Source organism: Prunus persica, chromosome G6 (assembly GCF_000346465.2).
Source record: "Prunus persica cultivar Lovell chromosome G6, Prunus_persica_NCBIv2, whole genome shotgun sequence".
NCBI lineage: Eukaryota > Viridiplantae > Streptophyta > Magnoliopsida > Rosales > Rosaceae > Prunus > Prunus persica.
In genome coordinates, this window is record NC_034014.1 from 16,612,331 (window position 1) to 16,632,154 (window position 19,824).

At 34.1% G+C, this 19,824-nt stretch overlaps 4 protein-coding genes across 8 annotated transcripts in view; 2 read left to right on the top strand and 2 right to left on the bottom strand.

Annotated features, from left to right (window-relative positions):
- Positions 468–2,405, top strand: LOC18787760 (ethylene-responsive transcription factor ABR1). The gene is made up of 2 exons (XM_007221166.2): positions 468–1,287; positions 1,539–2,405. The coding sequence occupies exons 1-2, from the start codon at positions 804–806 to the stop codon at positions 2,267–2,269; spliced, it is 1,215 nt and encodes a 404-aa protein (XP_007221228.1). The 5' UTR covers positions 468–803; the 3' UTR covers positions 2,270–2,405.
- LOC109949801 lies at positions 8,489–15,302 on the bottom strand. 2 transcript variants are annotated; one of them, XM_020566241.1, is made up of 10 exons: positions 15,184–15,302; positions 14,490–14,763; positions 14,280–14,379; positions 14,064–14,188; positions 13,896–13,977; positions 13,662–13,794; positions 13,342–13,499; positions 12,744–13,244; positions 12,493–12,654; positions 8,489–8,738 (listed from the first exon to the last, which is right to left on the bottom strand). In XM_020566241.1, the coding sequence occupies exons 3-10, from the start codon at positions 14,333–14,335 to the stop codon at positions 8,672–8,674; spliced, it is 1,284 nt and encodes a 427-aa protein (XP_020421830.1). In that variant the 5' UTR covers positions 14,336–14,379; positions 14,490–14,763; positions 15,184–15,302; the 3' UTR covers positions 8,489–8,671. The 2 variants fall into 2 exon arrangements, with proteins under 2 accessions (XP_020421830.1, XP_020421831.1); XM_020566242.1 differs by having other exon boundaries at positions 14,280–14,763.
- On the top strand, positions 9,433–12,287 carry LOC109949802. 4 transcript variants are annotated; one of them, XR_002272091.1, is made up of 3 exons: positions 9,433–9,655; positions 10,548–10,611; positions 11,774–12,287. XR_002272091.1 is itself a non-coding variant. In XM_020566244.1 (3 exons), the coding sequence occupies exons 1-3, from the start codon at positions 11,428–11,430 to the stop codon at positions 12,173–12,175; spliced, it is 336 nt and encodes a 111-aa protein (XP_020421833.1). In that variant the 5' UTR covers positions 11,409–11,427; the 3' UTR covers positions 12,176–12,287. The 4 variants fall into 4 exon arrangements, 3 of the variants coding, with proteins under 3 accessions (XP_020421833.1, XP_020421832.1, XP_020421834.1); XM_020566244.1 differs by lacking the exons at positions 9,433–9,655; positions 10,548–10,611 and adding an exon at positions 11,409–11,485 and having other exon boundaries at positions 11,774–11,856; positions 11,981–12,287; XM_020566243.1 differs by lacking the exons at positions 9,433–9,655; positions 10,548–10,611 and adding an exon at positions 11,409–11,485 and having other exon boundaries at positions 11,774–11,848; positions 11,981–12,287.
- LOC18787771 overlaps positions 17,110–19,824 on the bottom strand; it is a 9,442-nt gene continuing 6,727 nt past the window's right edge. Inside the window, exon 6 of the mRNA XM_020566240.1 lies at positions 17,110–18,321. Within this exon, the coding sequence (XP_020421829.1) occupies positions 17,468–18,321 (854 nt within the window). The 3' untranslated portion in view covers positions 17,110–17,467. The remainder of the gene's footprint in view (positions 18,322–19,824) is intronic.

Here is a 19,824-nt window from a genome sequence, read left to right on the forward strand (position 1 = left end):
TCTTTTTAGTAACTAGGTGCAATGGGTTTCTGTTGTGACATCAGTGGGCCTAAAAATCTCAGAGCCGTTTACTATACTTTCAAGCTTCCCAAGCGGTCAAACCTCTCCCTCATCCCCATTGACTTCTTTTTTTTCTTTTTATTAAAAAATAAAACAGCTTTTCACTTTACTATAGTTCCTTAAAAACTAGTTAATCCATGTTGTAACCAAACCGAAAACGGCAGGCAAAAAAGGTTGTCTGAATTCATGTCGGCTGTAGCTTCTGTTTTTGTAACCCAATACCGACTAATTTCGAAACCGTCATTTTGATTGATTGGCTTGGGTTCCCTCTAAGCTCAAATGCCTGTCACATATTTTTGGTTCACACGGCAACTCCTTTTCATGTTTTTTAGTTCACACCCTTTGCTTTTGACCCAATAAAAATTCCTTCCCATATTTATCCATTCTAAAATCAAGCCGGTTGCCAAGGCAAGCACCGAATTCTCTCAGACCGTCTATACTATTCAATTTTAATATTTAATATTATATGGGTTTCTTCAACATGAAGATGGTTCCGGCGAAGACCATTTAACCGACCTATATATATTCTTGGCGGCGTTTAATTAATCATGTATATATATATATATATATATATATGCGTGTGTGTGTAGAGCTTCCAGCAATATTGCATATATTTAGATGCCGGTTCAAAGCTAAGCTTGGTGTGGTGGGCGTTTGTGTTTGTTAATTTCCTGACGTTGCCTAAGCTCAGCTCTACAGTATTTGGTGTGTTTTAAGTTCTTTGGGTGGATATATAATAATATATGTGTGTGCTAAAGGTGGCGGAAAAAGACCAACGTGCCGCAAGGCATAGCAATATTGGGACAGAGCATAGCATTGAAGAATGGCTCTATGAGCCCCTAGTTTTTTCACAACAGCTGCGGCAGCGACAACGACAACGCGGGGGCGGCAGCGGTGGTGGAGGAGGAGGGAGTGAAATATTGGCTTCCGCCGGGTCGTCAATGCTGCTGCGGTTGGATAGGGAGAGAGAGATGTCGGCCATGGTATCGGCTTTGGCGCATGTGGTGGCTGGGGATGAGGAGCTGGCAGCTGCAGAGAGTAGTTTGGTAACTAATAGACAGAGTGAAGATGTTGGTGGTGGTTTGATTTCATCAAGCGTAGGTGGTTCGGATTCTGGGACGAAGAGAGGACGAGAAGAAGAGGAAGGTGGTGGTGGCCAGTCGGTTACTAGGCTTTGTAGAGCTTTTGGTGAATTTCCAGAGCAGAGCTCTTCCCCTGTTTTAGGAGGTAATTTCTTTTTTCACTTAATTTTTTTGGATTTTACAAGGGTTGACTGATTGAAATAAAATCGTGCACGCATTCAATTCCTTTCACATGAAGTTACGCGGACAGACTCGTCTCGAACAATCAGTCCAAAATAAAAATAATAATAGAGTGATGAATTATCTCTCCTGGCCTCTGTGTTTTGTTTTTATCTGTTCGCTTGTTTGTTTCTTCTTTTATTTAACGTTTTTCATATTTGTTGCCAATATCTGCAGAAGGCTCAAGCAAAACACCACCAACACAGACAGCATTCCCTCCAAGCACGTTTGTATACAGCGCTACCCAAATAGCAGAACCAATAAGAAGAAGATACAGAGGAGTGAGGCAGAGGCCATGGGGCAAATGGGCAGCTGAAATCAGAGATCCCTTCAAGGCTGCAAGAGTGTGGCTAGGCACATTTGAAACAGCAGAGGCCGCTGCCCAAGCCTACGACGAAGCCGCCCTCCGGTTCAGGGGCAACAAGGCCAAGCTCAACTTCCCCGAAAACGTCCGGCTCCGAACACCGATTGCCGATTCTCCGGTGACCCAACTGACCAATTCTGCTCCTCCCAATACCCTTTTGTCCGTTGCTACATCCACCGAGCCTATTGTCCACTCTCAAGCATTCCAATCCATGCAGCATTCTTCTCATGAGGCTTCAAGAAATCTTCTAGGCTACTGTAAGCCGGTTGATGTGCAGAGGCAGCAACCTATGAGCCTTTATGATCAGATGCTTCTGTCATCCTCTGCAACTCCATCTGTTTCTTCATCTTCTTCTTCTCCACTTGCCTCCTCTGTTTCTTCATCTTCTTCTTCGCCACCACCACCTGCTTTCTCTTCACTTTTTTGGACTCAGTCTTCGCTTCCCCTGAGACCAGCCACAGGTGATCAGAATAGTACAGCTGCTGATTTTCAATCGCCGCAATGGTCCAGCTCTAGTCATTATAGTGCCCCCTTCTCAAGATGATTTCATTAACATCCTGTTTTTTTTTTTTTTTTTTTTTTTTTGTTTCTGAACTTCTTGACCATAATTGTTTTTCATTGATTACGATATTGTTGCTACTGAGCTTTGTTATGAAATATGTGCACAATTTTAATTTTTTTGTCTGTTTGCTTTTACAAATTATTTTTGGGAAGGAGTCAACACTTGTAAGGTTGACATTACTCTGTCAGCTCATGGAGGTTTAGAGGTCAACCCCCGCCGTCGAACAATTCAGTGGGATTTGCATTTTGTCAAAGGAAAAAAAGGGGAAAATGAACATCTAGAATTTTGATCAACTGATTGCATTAGGGTTTAGGAACGAGTCTAATCAAAAGAAAGAAAAAGGGAAATGAAGAAAGAAAAGTGGAACTTTCAGTTATTGCATAATTAAAAATATTTATTTTTCATCCAAGGTCTTACATTTGATTAATCACTTCTTCCATATAGCTTGGATACAAAATAAAGTAATGAGTAATACCACATCAACCAACTCATTTGGCATGGTACACGGAACTTGTGTGTTTTTTTGTTTTTAGTCTGAATTACAAAAGGGGTGGAATTTTCACACATATACTGGTCTATATGTCAACGTCCTTCTTCCACTACAGTAGACCTCGTTTGGCTTTATTGATTTTAAATAAATGAGATTTAATGTGAGGCCAAAGCCTTTTTGGGCAAGCAGAGCCAAAAAGGTCGAACTAGAAAGCCTTTTGGCCAAGGACGCTCAAAGAGGTCGAAGTAGAAAACATTTACAACAGAAAGAGGAAGTCCATGCTCCTTTAGGGAGGAGAAGTTAAGCCCATGGCAAGAGCATCAGTCCCGAAATTTGTGTTGGAATTTTAAAAGGTTTTAAAAATTTAACTGTTTTATTTATTTAATTATTTTGGTTGTTTTATTTTATTTATTGTGGGGGTTCTAAATATTTAATATTCAGGTTTTATTTCTGGTTGGTGAACCCTTTAATTTTTTGGTTGGTGAACTTTTATGGTTGGTGAAAGTTACATGTTTTTGGATGCCTATAAAAGGCCACTCCTCCTTCACATTTGAACACACATAATACACACAATACACACAATAACACACAATAATATACAATACACTATCAGAATATCACATACACATTCTAATTCTCTCCTTTTCTACTTTTACATATATTCTCTACTTTATTATTATTATTTTGGGCAATGGTTATGTGACTTGGATACCTATATCTGTCTGTGAACATGCTCATAGTGGATCTTGTGTTTGTGTACAAGGGGTCGTATCTTGGAGTCTTGTAGACCGTCAGTACCTGCACGTAGAGAGGCTACAAAGGCTTTAGGACAGTGTCTTTGACGTGCTTCACCGTACCAAACTCACCTTCTTACTTATTATTTATTTTCCTTTTACTTACCTATTATTTTGTTTTCTTCAATTTCATTATACCTTCAAAGTTTTCCAATTTGTTTATATGTTATTTATAATATAAATATTTTGTATTTGGCTTTACGGAAAGAGGAAAACTATTATTTTTTATAACAATCTAAAGCCTTTGTATGTTAAAGTTGTTTTCTTCCCGTATTGCTTTAATATATTTTAACTCTTTGACTGAAGCTTTTACATTTGTATTGGATTTTCAAAATGAAAATTATGATTTATTTTGGGTAGATGCAGTTTGAAGCTTTCATATTGTCTATACAATTTCAACTACTTTAAATATTTTTGGTACATTTATATGTTTATAATTTGTTGCTAACGTTTGGGAAATTACTGCTAGTGTTTGACAATAAAACCTACAGACTAATTTATGTGGTATTATTATTATAGCTCAATGTATTATTATTTTATGTGGTGTGTCCGTTTTCTAAGTTACTGTTTGTTTTAAATAGCTTGTATTGTTTTATTACCGATTAATTAATTATTACTCACTAATCAATTTACGTTGAAACATCCAATGTTAAATGGTTGAAGTGTTTAAAACCGAAACGTTGAAGTGTTTCAAAATCTTTGGTCTATTTTTCCTTTTAATTGAAATTTCAAAGCAAGTATATATATATTTTTAGAACAAGTATATATATATTTGATTTTATTGTGTTGGGCATTTTTACATTTGCCTTCATTCATTTTGGTTGCCATCAATCTTCCTTTATATAATGGTCCTTTATAATCGTTTTCTTTAAATATCGTTTTATTGTTCTCAATTGCCAAAAGGGTCTGCTTTACTTTTGGAAATCCTTCATATAAACGTGAGAAGCAATTATAAAGTTTTAATGTTGGTTTTTTATACACTATCTTTATGTGGTTTAATGCATTATGAAGGAATAAAGCATTATCTCTCAGCAGACAATTAAGTTTACTTTTTATGAAGATAAATTTGATTTGAATACTCAATTGTTGCATCTTCGCAAATATGTGTAGTATAATATTTACTTTGATTTCAAATCCTTGAAAGAAAAAACAGAAAAAGTGCAAACCGTTCTTTTGTAGTTTAATTTTGAATTCAAAATCTAATATTGCGTCAGTTTTAGATTTGGTCTATCTGTGTATTCAATTTTTATATTGATTCTTATTTTCATTTATATCTATTAATTTTTGCGAAAACGTGCAGAGAGTTTATGTGATATTATTGCAAGTTTTATTGAGCCTAATTATTCTTTATTTTGATGGTTGTCATTACTTTGAATTTGGGAGAAAAACCTACGGTTTTTTTTTTTTGGGTAGTATAAATGCATCACTGTAACACCTTGGACGTTAGCTTCTTTTGATTCCAGAATTAGTTAATTGCTCTTAACTTCTTTTGGAAGCTTGTGCATTTCACATTCAATTACGAGATTTTATTTACTTTTAATTTATGCAGCTTTAGTTTCAAAACTTTAATGTCAATTTCATGACATTTAGAGCTTTTATTTTGGCAGTAAAATTGTTGATATTGTTAGGTGATTATTGCCTTTAATGTTCTGAACATTTATGTAATTTAATTACATCTTTGTTTTAATGCCTTGGATTCCTTTTAAAGTTGCCAACGCCTATATATTTAGGGTTGTGCAATCCTTCATATTAGTTTCTTGAGTTAATCTAATGTTCTTTTGATTATAAAGTCTTGACAGCTGCCACATTGAGTTAACTGTCATGAAGTGTACATTGTGGAATCCTCCTGAAAAAACTGAAATGAAATAATAAATTATATCATTGTAAGTGGCATTAATTTTGAGTTTTGGTGTAAGGCTTTCAAACCCTAAATTTTTGAGGCATTTTTTTCTTTTGAGGCTTTCGATGGTTTTGTTATATTTACAATGACTATCAAGATGACTGTGAGTACATATCTTATGAATTTTAAATTAAATAAATTTTGGTACCGTCTTCATATATTTTGAGAATTCCCTAATTTGTGGGGGTTGAATTTTTCCTTAACTATGTGGGTATTTGTTTGAATTTTTGTGGGTATTTCAAATACAAAATTAATATCAATACTTATTTTTAATTTAATATTCCAGTTTTTGAGTGATTTGATTACCTCTTTAAAACTGAAGTTATTTTGTACATTTATTATATAAGTTTTCATATCTCCTTTATTCAGATTTATTCTATTTTAATTAACGCTCAATGCTTATGTTATTTGCGTTTGGATAATTATTAATATTTTTATTTTAAAACGTGTGGACCAATTTGTGGAAGTTGAATTTTCCTAAATGGGAACTTTAGTACTGTAATTTAATTTGTTAGTAACATTAAGCAATTTTTGCTTTTATACTGAAAAATATTAGATTCATTTCCTTCTCTCTTTCCCATATTTTTGTGTGTTTTCAATTTCTTTATGCTCTCGTGGGAAAGATTCATTTAGTGACATAATACTTTTTATATATATTTTATTGGTAAACATACTGTGTCTGTATGAAATTTGTTTCATTATGCAAATTTTATTATGAGACTAACTTGTCTTCAATTTTATGAAAATTCGTGCAACTAATGATTACCTTGTTATACAATTTTGGTAGAGACTTCTTATTGTCTTATAGGTTCCTATTGAGAATCAAGAAGATACAATTTCAACTTGCGTATGTGTTTATGATTTCAGCCACTTGGAGTGCACAAAAGGGAGTAAGAGTATCCTCTAATACTTAGTATTTATAATTAAATTTATTTAATGAATTAAGCGTTGCATAGTTTGTTCATAGCTTCATCAGGTGCACTCAAAGTTTCAAAGACTATTGCAGGCTCATATTTGAGTACCAATATTTGAGAGGTATTCGGATTATATGAATTTATATGCAGTGGGATTTCCTTTATACCTTAATGTACACCAATGTGTATATAATTTCCAATTATACTTAGGTGAAATCTACTAATTATTTGTGTGCAAGATTGTGTAGGAAATATTTTAATAACATGCAGGTTTAAAGCGCGCTAAAATGGAGAACAAAGACATGACCTATATTATATATGCCTTGTGAAGGCTAGTCTTGATATGCATGCCTCGTGGAGGAGGCTATTAATGCAAAATGTCGAGGGGGATGTGCTTAAGCCCATAAGGGAGTCACCTAGGGAGGTAACCCAACTTTTGTGATTGGAGATCCCATGAAGGAAGTTCAATGTGGTAGAAACAATCCACACTGGGTGACTCATATAGCACTCATAAAACTATGGAGATATCCTTGAGATATTCTTTTGCTCATCCCTAAGGCAAAAGTGCTATTTTATGTGACGTTAGGAAGGGATTTATCCCTGAATGAGTTTCGAGGCGGGCAAACTCCTCCCACAGAGTGCAGGTCACATGTACTCTTGGAGAACTCACCTAAGTGAGAGACGTCGTGAGGCCGCGACTATGAGAATTGGGCTATTCTCTAGTAACACTCATGAGAATCAAGATTAGCGCATGGCCATAAATAGCGCTACCTCGCATCCAAGTCTCAACTAATACTATGTGTGGGATATGTTGAAGTTTGGTCAAAGGTGCCGAGTTCAATACTATATACACTCAGGTTCCTCAAATGGAGACTATCATCACTAAGTGAAGGTTCAAGCCCGGAAGGCACCTACACCTATTACATAGTATTATATTGCCCATATATATATTATATATTTTTCACTGTTTTTTGTCACGGTAAAATTTTGAAAACCTTGTGGGGGATTGTTGGAATTTTAAAAGGTTTTAAAAATTTAACCGTTTTATTTATTTAATTATTTTGGTTGTTTTATTTTATTTATTGTGGGGATTCTAAATATTTAATATTCAGGTTTTATTTCTGGTTGGTGAACCCTTTAATTTTTTGGTTGGTGAACTTTTATGGTTGGTGAAAGTTACATGTTTTTGGATGCCTATAAAAGGCCACTCCTCCTTCACATTTGAACACACATAATACACACAATACACACAATAACACACAATAATATACAATACACTATCAGAATATCACATACACATTCTAATTCTCTCCTTTTCTACTTTTACATATATTCTCTACTTTATTATTATTATTTTGGGCAATGGTTATGTGACTTGGATACCTATATCTGTCTGTGAACGTGCTCATAGCGGATCTTGAGTTTGTGTACAAGGGGTCGTATCTTGGAGTCTTGTAGACCGTCAGTACCTGCACGTAGGGAGGCTACAAAGGCTTTAGGACAGCGTCTTTGACGTGCTTCACCGTACCAAACTCACCTTCTTACTTATTATTTATTTTCCTTTTACTTACCTATTATTTTGTTTTCTTCAATTTCATTATACCTTCAAAGCTTTCCAATTTGTTTATATGTTATTTATAATATAAATATTTTGTATTTGGCTTTACGGAAAGAGGAAAACTATTATTTTTTATAACAATTTGCTTCCGAGTAAACATGTTGAAATTGAACAGCTTCACAGCAGGAACTTAAGTGGATATCCTGAATAAGTAAATATAATTCTCCAAGGGATTCGAGACTGTCACCATCCTCGATGTAGAGATGAACAACTACATCACAGAGGGCAAGGCCTTCAACCGCAGCAGTGGTGACCTCTCTTATTAAAAAAAATATAGCCTTTTGTTCATAACTGTTCTAGCATCTAGGATAGCTTTCCATGCCATAGAATGTGTAGCCGTTTTCCTAAGGTTGAAGAAATTATCTTGTCTTAAATACTTTTGAGTTACTCACTGATTAGTCAAAACACTAGCAGGAAAGCCCGCGCGATGCTGCGGGTTTTGAAATTGCGTAGACAAAATTAGATTGTTTATATATACAATGAAATTTAATTTATAACATTATGTTTAACTACAGGAGTGTAAGTTGCAAAAAAGCATGTAATAACATATTTTACAGGCTACATGTTATGTTAAAATACTATACTTGTTTGTATGTACATTGAGATGTTTATAGTAGGAAGTAGGCATCAAAATAGCAAAAGTTGGATAGTTTTGTACAGGATGCTATTTAATTGGGCGAGCTTTGTTTTGCACTTGCTTCATGATTTTTCTTCTCTTTGATGGAGGTCTTGATCCTGTTATAAAAAAAAAGTGAGAAAATAGTAAATGTTGATATTGATGAATGGGGGAAATTGAGTTAGGACAATAATCATAAACATTTAATTATGTATAAACAGGAATAATATAATTTATTGATTTAATAAGAAAGTTATAAATAGTTTTTCAATCTAGGAAATACAAAGTTACAAAATTAAGAGAACTAATGAGCAAGTTGTAGATGGTTTTCTAATTGAAGTAATACAAAGTAAACATATTTTAAATTTTGTGTTTATCTAAAGGAAAAGTTGAAGAGAGGCAAAATAATTATGGTTGAATATATTGAAGAAAAATTGGAAAAAAGGATGTAAATATAATGTTTAGGTTTTTAATTCTCTTTTGTATTAGGAATATATGACTTTTTTTGTAATAACCCAAACCAAAAATTCATAATTAAGGAATATTTTATTTTACGAAAAGACAATTTCGCCCTCGGAATATTTTATTAAGAAAAAGGTGACTTTTTGATCGAGAAGGAATTTGACAATTTCACTTACGCCGTTGCGTAGAGCACGGTGAAATGAGTTCATAGACACGTAGTGGGCCCGAATCGGAGTTGTAGCGAGAGAGTTATGGTCAAAAGAGTCTTAGTGGCATAACCGTAAATATTTCGAAGTTGGATTTATAAAAACCTGCTCAGCTCTCTCTCTCCTCGCGCCGACCTCCCTCCCTCTCCGCCCCTCTTCCTTCTTCAGCTTGTAACTCCGACCACCGACCACGACTGTGGGCGAGGCCGGTACCAAAACGACCGGAAAGACGTCCTCTTCCTTCCCCGACCCTTCCCGGCCGGCGACGTGACCTGCGCTGGCCGGAAATCGCGCCGGAACCGACAATGCTCACCAGATCTTCAAGTCGCTCGTTCTCCCTCAATTCTTCTCCAAATTTGTCGAGTAAGGTATGGATTCCTACCTATTTTCAATGATCTAGCTGATGGTTGGATGGGTTTGCATCAATTTTGACCGTAGATAACCCAGTTTTCGAATTGAAGTTTCAGCCGATTTTCGGACTCCGTGATCGGCCACTTCCGGCCACTTTTTGGGGTAGGTCTAAGAACAAAAGTGGATCCAAATATAGTGTTTTACCTAAGGTAGGAGTTTGGAGCCGTGATTTGAAGTTTTTCCAGCAAGCCGAAATCGCTTTAGACACCCATCGCTGCCGGCGCGTGCTGGGGCGCGTGGGTGAAGGTAGTGCAGTGGAACTGTGTCTTGTTGCGATCCTTGTGTTGTCACGAGCGGGTAGGATTTCACGGATCTCAATTTGGATTCCGTTTGAGCCCTGAACGGATTTTCCATATTGTGCGATTCCCGGGTTCAATATTACCGAACCGTTGGATCGCGCTCAATTTCGGATGTTGTTCCAGATAATTTCAGAATCGTGTAGGAGTCGACGGATTGTGAATCGGAATCCCGGATACTCCGAAATTACGAACCCTGGGGCTAGGGTTTGGAAATTGTATAATTTCACGATCGTGGTCAATCCGATCGTCAGTTTCAGACCAAATTTGCAGGATATGGTTCCTTAAATGTGAGGAACTTAAAGGAACTCTCAGATTGGTCATTGGAGGTCGTGGACCCCACGGGATTCCGTATCGACCAATGTAGAAGTTTATCGCTTAGTAAAGTCTCGAGTCTTTTCAGACGATTTTAAACATCTGAAATGCCTAAGTGGGCAAAAAAAGAAGACTTTAAAGTTAGTGCACGCACTTCTAGAAGTCGGGGGTCAGAGTTTTACTTCAAAACTTATACCGAGCAGTTTTATTAATTAAATATTCTTAATGGTTTACCCAGGCACCCGGGACCAGGCAGGCCCGCAAGAGAGACCTTCAGGAGGTCTAGCTAGCTCGGACCAGGAGTGAGTGGACTTTCTTTCATAAATGATTTTATATAAATGAGTTTATATAATGAGTTTTATTATTTGATCTTGAATAAGTTTTATTAATTGTGATTTTTCCTAGTATGCTTGTGAAGTTAAATATCTTATTTATATGCTGCTTAGTTGATATGCTAAAGAGTTACAGAAAGCAGAGTTTGAGATTTATATCAGATAAAGTGGCAGTACAGTTTCAGATTTAACAGAAATGCATAGATTTATCAGATTTTTTAGAAACCTTATATTTTCTGATGATAGCAGAGTTCTTGACTTAATAAACATTCAGTTCTTCAGCAGATTTTCCAGAAATGTTATATATTTTAAACCACCGTGAGTACCCATCTATGGTATTACCCTCAGTTATGCCGATGTCTATCGACATCCAGTTTACCCTCAGTTTTGTTAGTGCACTTGACATTTGCCTCACTAGTTTCGGGATCGCCCGGACCGTAGGTGCCAGGATTTGCGGTTCGGATTGACTTGGTGTCCCGAGACCTGCCCGGATTTGCGGCTCGGATTGACTTGGTGTCACCGAGACCTGCCAGGATTTGCAGCTCGGATTGACTTGGTGTCCCGAGACCTGCCAGGATTTGCGGCTCGAGTTGACTTTGTGTCACCGAGACCTGCCAGGATTGCGGATTAGGCTGACTACGGTCCCCTGTATCCTGCTAGTTGCGGCTCGGGTTGACTGTGTGTCACCGAGACCTACCAGCGGATCAGGCTGACTATAGTCCCTTGTATCCTGTCAGTTTGCGGCTCGGATAGACTGTGTGTCGCCGAGACCTGCCAGGGGAATTGATGGAATTACAGGGGTACATCCGAGTGGTAGTAATTGATTGCAGTGCTTTTAAGCAAGGTTTGAGTACATTGCTTTTATGCAAGTTTGAGTACAGTGTTTTTATGCAAGTTTTAATTTCAGTGCTTTCAGGCAAGTTTTATCTTGAATACGTTTATATATATTTATATAGATATATAAATACCTTGATTTCAGCATGTGAATGCCATGAGTTTAGTATACTTCAAATACAGAGTATATATTCAGTTTTACTTAATTATTTTTACAATGGGGGTTAGTATATTCTTAGGATACTTTATGAACCTTTATTTTTGTCCACTCACATTTTCAAATGTTTTGCGCCCCCAGGCTCTAGCGTGCACAGGAAATCAACCACCGGGCCATCTCGCCTTCCTCGCTTCATTGTTACAAAAGTGTTGGTTGGTAAAAAGGTTCATTCCTCTGTAAACTATTAGAATTGCTATGATATATTGCCCTAGAGTGAGATTGGAACTTTTGGCATGTATATTGAAGTGCTGGTAGTTGGTTGTGTGAATATTTTGCTCGTTCTGACAGGTGGAAATTTTGGGATTGAGCAAATTACAGGGGAGACTGCCAAATTTTCGGCAGGAGTCAAGGTTGAAATTTCAATTAGAAGGGCAATTAGGTCAATTGTGCCCGACATTCGCCAAGTGTCGGACACGCACAGGGTTCGACTCGAATTCCAAAGCGAAATTTGGTTCGGGTCCTGTCATTTTTGCTGTTATTTAGAGCAAAAATTATTTAAGGGCTTGACATTTCTGTTAAAAAACGGGCAGAACCTACCCTGAAAAATGGACATTTTCCCAAAAAATTTACCTGTAAATATGACAATTTAATAGTATTTCCAAACATTCAGCATGCAAAAATTTGATTTATTGTTAATCCAATAGTGGTTAAATGGTTTTTTGACCTATATAATGAGTAGAGAGAATCTTATAATATATTCAAACAAAGCATCAATCAGAATATGATAGAAGGTATGAATAATTGAATATTATGTATGTAATATGTATTTAAATGAGATGAGTGAATTAGAGAATACAAACTCTATTTTTGGGGTAGAAGTGCTGGTTGGCAAATTCTCCATGCTTGATTTTTTCTTTAAGCCAATGATTGGTAAATCAGAATCTGATATAATTTCCTCCATGCTTTTTGTTGCAACCATTTTTTCAGATTCGGTTTCGGTTTGAACATGACTTAAAGAAATGCTAAATGGAAAAGAAAGAAATATATTGGTAAATGTTAGAATATGTGTAAATATTGATATAAAGGAGTTAATTATTATATCAATTCTAACATTTTTGGTTCTTTTGATGGACGAAAGGTAAACAGAGCTCTTTTGACAGCGTCTCTATATCTTTTTTTTGAAATTGGGGTAACCTCTGTTATAGAAGCATCAGCTGAGCTTGTGGAAGATGCACTTGGAATTTGCTTTGAGAGAAGTGGGGTAATGGGTGGAACCATTTGCGCACCAATGTTTTCTGTATCATGTGCAGCCAAACTTTTTTCAGATGATTGCGGTGTTGGTTCAAGAAGCGGCATTGTGTCATCGAAGATTGCTTGAATGAGTAGATCATTTCTGTTGAAATCACTTCTCATGCTTCCAAATCGAAGTTGGAAATTTTTAACTTGTCCTCTTGTTTGCATAATCACATCTGGTAATTGTTGTTGGTCGGTAAAACCTCTTTGAACAACCAATTCATTGCAAGAAATTTTAAACAACTGTTCTGCTGGTCTCCCAATTATGATTGCATTGGTTTCATCAGTTGAATCTTCAAGCACCAAGCTCACTTTGAACCTGTATGTAAAATTTATGTAATGTTTTAATAATTTAAAATAATTGTGTATAAATGATGGAAAAATAAAATGAAACAAATTGTTGAAATTTGTATTACCAAGGGAGAGGAATTTGATTATTGTGTTTTGGGCACAAAAGTTCATCACGGTGGGCAGCAGTTCGAAGTTGTTTAAAGCAAGATGGACATGCCTTATACCACCAACCATTACGTGTGTCAAAACGCGTAATAGCTGCTCTGCATAAAATGGGAGTGTCCTAAAACATATTTAAAAAATATATATTAATATAGCAAAAAAAAATTATAAAATATATAGTGATAAGAGAATAATAAAGTGAAAATTAGTTTAAATAATTTGTGAAATTGCATGTTAAAACATGAATAATAAAGTGATTAAAGAAAGAAGTTAGTGTATTTATCTTATGTGTGTCTGGATCAAGAACATTTAACTCTTGGACAGATAGCTTTTTAGCAGCTTGTAAATGTTGAGGTGTCATTAGTTGAGCGGCGGAAGAAGGCATCATTTTAATGGCATGTGTGGAATCATTAAAGCTGTGGGTATTGTTATTTTTATATAATAAAAAAGATGTGTTAATTTAGGTAAATGGGGAAACAAAGGTATATGTTAGAATCAAAATGATAATAATTCATACATCGTTTTGTAGGCCGCTAATTCTTGTATATCTGGATTGATAAAAATTAATGTGGAGACACTACTGTTCAGAACAATTTTCCCTACATATTAATAAATAATAAATTAGATAGGTTTTTATTTGAAATGAAGTATAAAAAACAGGAAAAAGTGAAAATAAACTGGATACCTTGAAATTGTTTAACTTTCAGGCTTGTAAAAGCTGCGAATATTGGTGATGTCAATTGTTGTAAAGCTTGGGAATCAAAAGTTTTTGCAGTATTTCCCCACAGGATTATTCTAACATCTTCTTTCCTGAATAATTAGATGTAGAGAAAAAAAAATATTTAGAAAGAGATATAATAGTTTAGAACTTGAATTATAAACATTTTTTGAATATTTGTACCTGATATTTTCGCTGCAGACTTCACATTTATCTTCAAGCCTTTCATTGCCCACCATTTTTTGTTCCAATGGTTGTATTGCAGTAATGTGTCCAAAAACATCTTTCAATATGATAAAGAAAATATTATGAGGGTATTAAAATGTGAAATTTTTTTGGAGCAATACTTATTGTATATATATGCATAGTTTTTAATAATATATAAAGTATTACTTGTTAGGATGTTAATTTTGTCAATCCGAGTGGACAATTGAGTATAATCAACCAAATAAAATCGATGTCATGGAATGTGTGGCTGAATGGTTGGCAGCTCTTTGAAAGTTGTTCTTGCATTAAAGAACAATTGTGCAACGTGTGGTACAATTTTGTGAGATGGTTTGTCGCGACCAGTGTGGAAATGTGTTATTTCATAAATGGAACCAGCTTTTATTTTTGGAGCTACAAAATCATAGTCGATCTCTTTGACGCTAGCTTGTATTGCATCTGCCTACATAATTGAAAAAAGAGGAAGAGGAAAATTAATAAGGGGGAATTATATTTAAAAGGAAGGAAATACAAATATATGATAATACATTCATTTTAAATAAAATTTTAAATAAAAAAGTAAGTAGGCTATATATAATGAATCTAGATCTAATAAAGCCTATAGATAACATAGTTTACCGCAATATTGTTAATTATTTAGATTCTCTACAGAAGTATTTTGACTAAATTTATACTTGCTTTATATGGTTATGGCCTCTTAGGAAAATGGGTACAATATTAATAATAGGAAGAACACAGACTGACACACTAATATCTATTAAAAACTAAGGGAGCTCAATAGAAACAGATATTAAACAAAGGGTTTCTTTAAGTGGTGTTATTATAATTAAATTGAAATAACATAGAAAAGAGATTTTTTTACCTTTTGGTCAACCAAGATACATTGAAGGCCGCCAAATTGATCAGTAGATCCAATAAGCTTTGGTCGCCACATTTTACAAATACGCACTTTGAGTTTCTTGTTAAATTGGAACGGTTGTAAATCACGGATATAAGTGAAACTCATTGTGCTTTAAACCTGTAAATAAAATATATTTTTTGTTAGTATAAAAATGCATGCATACATTTATTAAAAGGCATGAGAAAAAATATACAAATATTTAATTATGGATACATCAAAATTGGAACTTCATTATAAATTTTGCAGAACATCTTTATACACAATGTTTTTAGTGTAATTATTTGGTACTTCTTGATTATTTTCTATTAAGATTTTAAGACCTTGTCTTGATGTAACCCTGGATAATGCAACATAAAGTTGTCCATGAGTGAATACAGGTTGAGAAAGATATAATCCAACTTGTTTTAATGATTGGCCTTGACTTTTATTTATTGTCATTGCATAACATGGTCTTATTGGGAATTGACGCCTTTTAAAAATGAAAGGCCATTTGCTTTCAGTTGCTGTAAGGCTTATTCGAGGTATGAAAACTTTGTGACCAATATTACTACCAGCAAGTATTTTTGCTTCGATAATTTTATCATACAATTGTGTAATAACTAATCGTGTTCCATTACACAAACCTGAGGATTGATTTAAGTTTCTCAATAGCATGATGGGCATTCCTATTTTTAAAGCTAAATAGTATGAAGGTAAACCATTGAATTCAAGTTTGTTTAAAAATTCTGTAGGATATAGAATAGTAAGATTTTCAGAATTTTCAGATGATGAGCATAAAGAATCTGAGCTTAAATAAATGCGTTCTTGTCCAGGTAATAAATCAATTGCGTAGTTATTTATTTCAGTTACAGTTGTGTTTCGAGGTGTTACAATAGCTCGTTCTCTTAAATAAGTAAAATTGTTGTAATTTGTTTCAAAATTTGGGTATGTTGCTAAAAAAATGGAATGAATAGGATGTGTGTATGAATGTATAAGCAAATCTTGAGGAATTTTGATCCAAGATGCATCTTTATCATTTGGATCATCAATATCAACAATTTGACCATTACCGATGCGTAAAATCCATGTAGCAAAATCATTTATTTTTTGTTTTTCTTCAATGTTTAATCCATTTTTCGAGAGTCTCATATTTTCTTTTAAATGGAATATTTTAAAAGAAGGCCATAAATAAGAACTATTGAGAGAGGCATCTATTATTTCTTCTCTTGTTCCTCCTGGAATAACTGGTAATATTTGTCTGAAGTCACCACCTAATAATAAAGGTTTTCCACCAAATGGAACATTGTTATCTAATGGATTTACATGTGATAAAATATCCGAAAGTGATTTATCTAATGCTTCAAAACAATGTTTGTGATTCATAGGAGTTTCGTCCCAAACAATTAAAGCTCTTTTTCAATTAATTTGGCAAGATGAGTTCCTTTTTTTATTTGACATGTTGAGCAATTGTTAATAATTAAGGAAATTTTAAATCTAGAGCGAGCTGTTCTACCACCTGGTAATAATAATGATGCTATTCCTAATGAAGCAACAGCTAAAACAATATTTCCATGGAAACGAATTTTACTTATTATGGTATGCCACAAAAAAGTTTTTCCTGTTCCTCCATGACCGTGGACAAAAAAAAGACCTGGCATTTTTTCTTCAACAGTTTTTACAACACAATCATATACATCTTTTTGATCTTTGTAAAGTTGTGTAACTAAAATGGAGTGTTCTTTTTCTAAATTATTATAATCGTAATTTAATTCTTCTCTAAGTAATTTATTTCTAAGTTCTAACATTCAATATTCATCAGGCATAGGAAGGTGATGCTCTTTTAAATAGCTGGAAGATACATTGAAAAGCTGTTCTAATTCAAATAAAAGAGAATTTTTTAATTCAAATTCTGATACAATTAGATTTGGCATTTCGAAAGTTTGTCGTAATTTGTATAAAATGTCTTCAGACATATTTTGCCAATAAGTGTTAAAAAGGATTTGAGGATTTCCTACATCACAAAATAAAATGATTGTGACAAATAATTGCCTTAATTGAGGACATGTGGCTATGTTTACAGCATTTGCTAAGGCTTCAATCCATTCTTTATCATCTCCTAACAAACCTAGGGATTTACATGCAGCTTGGTATGATGGTTCTATAATACCATTAACAGTTTTTAGGTCATTAAAGTGGAAAGCCCCTTTTTGCAAATTCAAAAGCATTCTTAAATAATATAATTCACCAGATGCAGGATGCACATAAGCTATTCTACCAAAGGATCCTTTTTTTTTCTAGGTTTCCACATCTTAGTGCGAGAATCCCACACAAATTTTGAAGGAAATTCTGCATACGTTAATGTTCGTGCTTCATGAAATGTTTTATTAGCTTCAAACCAACTTGTTAACATTGTAGATTCAATATTTTTTCGGTTAACAATTGATTGAAGTGATTGATCACCATTGAAAATAATGTTTTGTTCTAGAGGTAAATGTATTGGTAATCGTTCAACTGAGGGTTTTCTAAAATGAATAGGATATTGAAACAATCTCCAAACAGCTTCATATGGAGATATGTATCTACAATTTAGATATGCAAGTATTTCATCTTGTTGGTTTTCTTGGAAAACTGCTCTAGCTCTATCTGAACCTTTGTTTATATATTTGAAAAGATATTTTATAAGCATTGATTGACAACAGGATTCAACATTTATATGAGCATTATATCTCTGCAGTAATTTAGAATTGTAAGGTACTACAAAACTAATATCAATTTGTATTCCATTTTTTATCACAAATTTTGTTAGATCGTCACGGCGTTTGTATACAGGGTAACCATTTGTTTCAAAAATTATTTTGCTTTTATATTGTTTGGGAAAAGATTTATAACATTTTCCTTCTCGCATACATGGAGAATAAGGATTTATTTGTCCACATGGACCATGGATCATAAATTGAGTTACAATGTCATAAAGATCATAATTTATAGTTTTGTCCGGTAATTCAGCAGAAATGATAAAATCTATATCAACTGCTGAATAACATTTATAATTTTGTTTTAACCAGATCAACATGTGAGCATGTGGCAATCCTCTTTTTTGGAATTCGACAGTACAAACATCTGCGTTGATTGAATGAAAAAAGGGAAAAAATTCTTAGTTAGTTTTATTATTTAATAAAATGATAAAAACGTAGAGTAGTATAAATGGTGTGTTTTTAAAATATACCTGCTTCAATTTCTCCAAAAGGTTCTCCTGATTTGATATAATTGATCATATCATCAAGTTTTATTTTAAATAATCTTGAAACTATATCAGGCCGATCTTCTGGTTTGTATCCAGGTTTTGCATTAAACTCTCTTACAATTTCGGACCATTTAACATTGCAAGTGAAAGTTATAAATAAATCAGGATTTCCATATTGTCTACAAATTGCCATAGCATCTTGATAATTGTTAAGCATGTATCTAGCACTTCCAGTATATGAGCTAGGTAATATCACTCTTTTACCTACGTTATTAGCATCATTATCACCCTTTGAAATTGCATCATAAATGCCTTTATAAACCTCACTTCTTAAATTTTTTTGATTTTTCCTAATATAATCTAATCGATCTTCTTCAAGTGTTGCATAAGCGTCTACTAAAAATTGTTGGAACAATCTTCCACCTTTTAATAATGTATTGAATTGAAACACTCTTTCTTGTATTTGATAAGCTATAAAAACTCTCATAGAAATTCTTCTTCGTTTAGATTCATAGTTTGTACAATGCCATTTTAAGTCAGGTGTATACCCATCTTCACCAAAGGAAAAAGAAGAGGATATTGTAAAGACATGAATTTTGGATTTAATTTTGTTACACATTTTAACTCTCCACTTTTAAATTCTATTATAATATCTCTATTTGAATCAAAAAGGCTTATATCTCCCACTATTAAACCACCAATTTCATCACATGTTGGTTGTTCATATTGTTTGCTATCATTGGATTGTCTGCCTAACAATGTGATCTTTAGAGGAGGAAGCGAACCATTTTCAAATTTATCTCTAATTGTTCAGAAAAGTTTAACCAATTCATTTGTTTCATCAAACATTTGGATTAAACCTTTCACAATGTTTTGATCTAGTTTTTCATTTTTTTGATTACAATTAACTACATCAAGTCGATTCATAACCTCATTATGGGTATCATATATATAAAGTTGGGCAAATTTAGGACATTGACCCTCAAGAGGTAGTAAAGAACCCATTAAATGATGAACTTGACCACTGATTTTAAAAACATAAGGGCTTGATCCATTGTTAATTGATTTATCAATTTTGGCTCCCATTGAAGTAAATGCAAACATAGAATTGTAAACTCTGATATTTTCTCTGAATAATACACTTTTTTTCCCTTTTTTAGGATCCAGCAAATTTTATAAAAAACAGGGTGTTGGTTTTGGACTTTGAAGTTTAATTTTTCCTTGTTGACAACAAAGAGTAAAGAGAGGCTCATTGTTTTTTGATCTTTGTTTAATAGATTCTTGTAACCAAAAAAGTGCACCACAATAAATGCACTTATGGTTCTTCTCTCCAAAATCTGCGTATTCTTGGATTATTCCTATGGGTCATGCTAGGGAGA

Excerpts from the sequence above, each read along its gene's own strand:
- LOC18787760 (XM_007221166.2), top strand. The coding sequence starts at position 804 with ATGTGTGTGCTAAAGGTGGCGGAAAAAGACCAACGTGCCGCAAGGCAT. Across the intron at positions 1,288-1,538 it reads CTCTTCCCCTGTTTTAGGAG|AAGGCTCAAGCAAAACACCA; the intron begins GTAATTTCTTTT and ends CAATATCTGCAG.
- LOC109949802 (XM_020566243.1), top strand. The coding sequence starts at position 11,428 with ATGGAATTACAGGGGTACATCCGAGTGGTAGTAATTGATTGCAGTGCT. Across the intron at positions 11,486-11,773 it reads TTGCAGTGCTTTTAAGCAAG|GCTCTAGCGTGCACAGGAAA; the intron begins GTTTGAGTACAT and ends TTGCGCCCCCAG. Across the intron at positions 11,849-11,980 it reads TGTTACAAAAGTGTTGGTTG|GTGGAAATTTTGGGATTGAG; the intron begins GTAAAAAGGTTC and ends TCGTTCTGACAG.
- LOC109949801 (XM_020566241.1), bottom strand. The coding sequence starts at position 14,335 with ATGGTGGGCAATGAAAGGCTTGAAGATAAATGTGAAGTCTGCAGCGAA. Across the intron at positions 13,245-13,341 it reads AATCAAATTCCTCTCCCTTG|GTTCAAAGTGAGCTTGGTGC; the intron begins GTAATACAAATT and ends TTTTACATACAG. Across the intron at positions 8,739-12,492 it reads ACTTCTACCCCAAAAATAGA|GATCAAGACCTCCATCAAAG; the intron begins GTTTGTATTCTC and ends TTTTTATAACAG.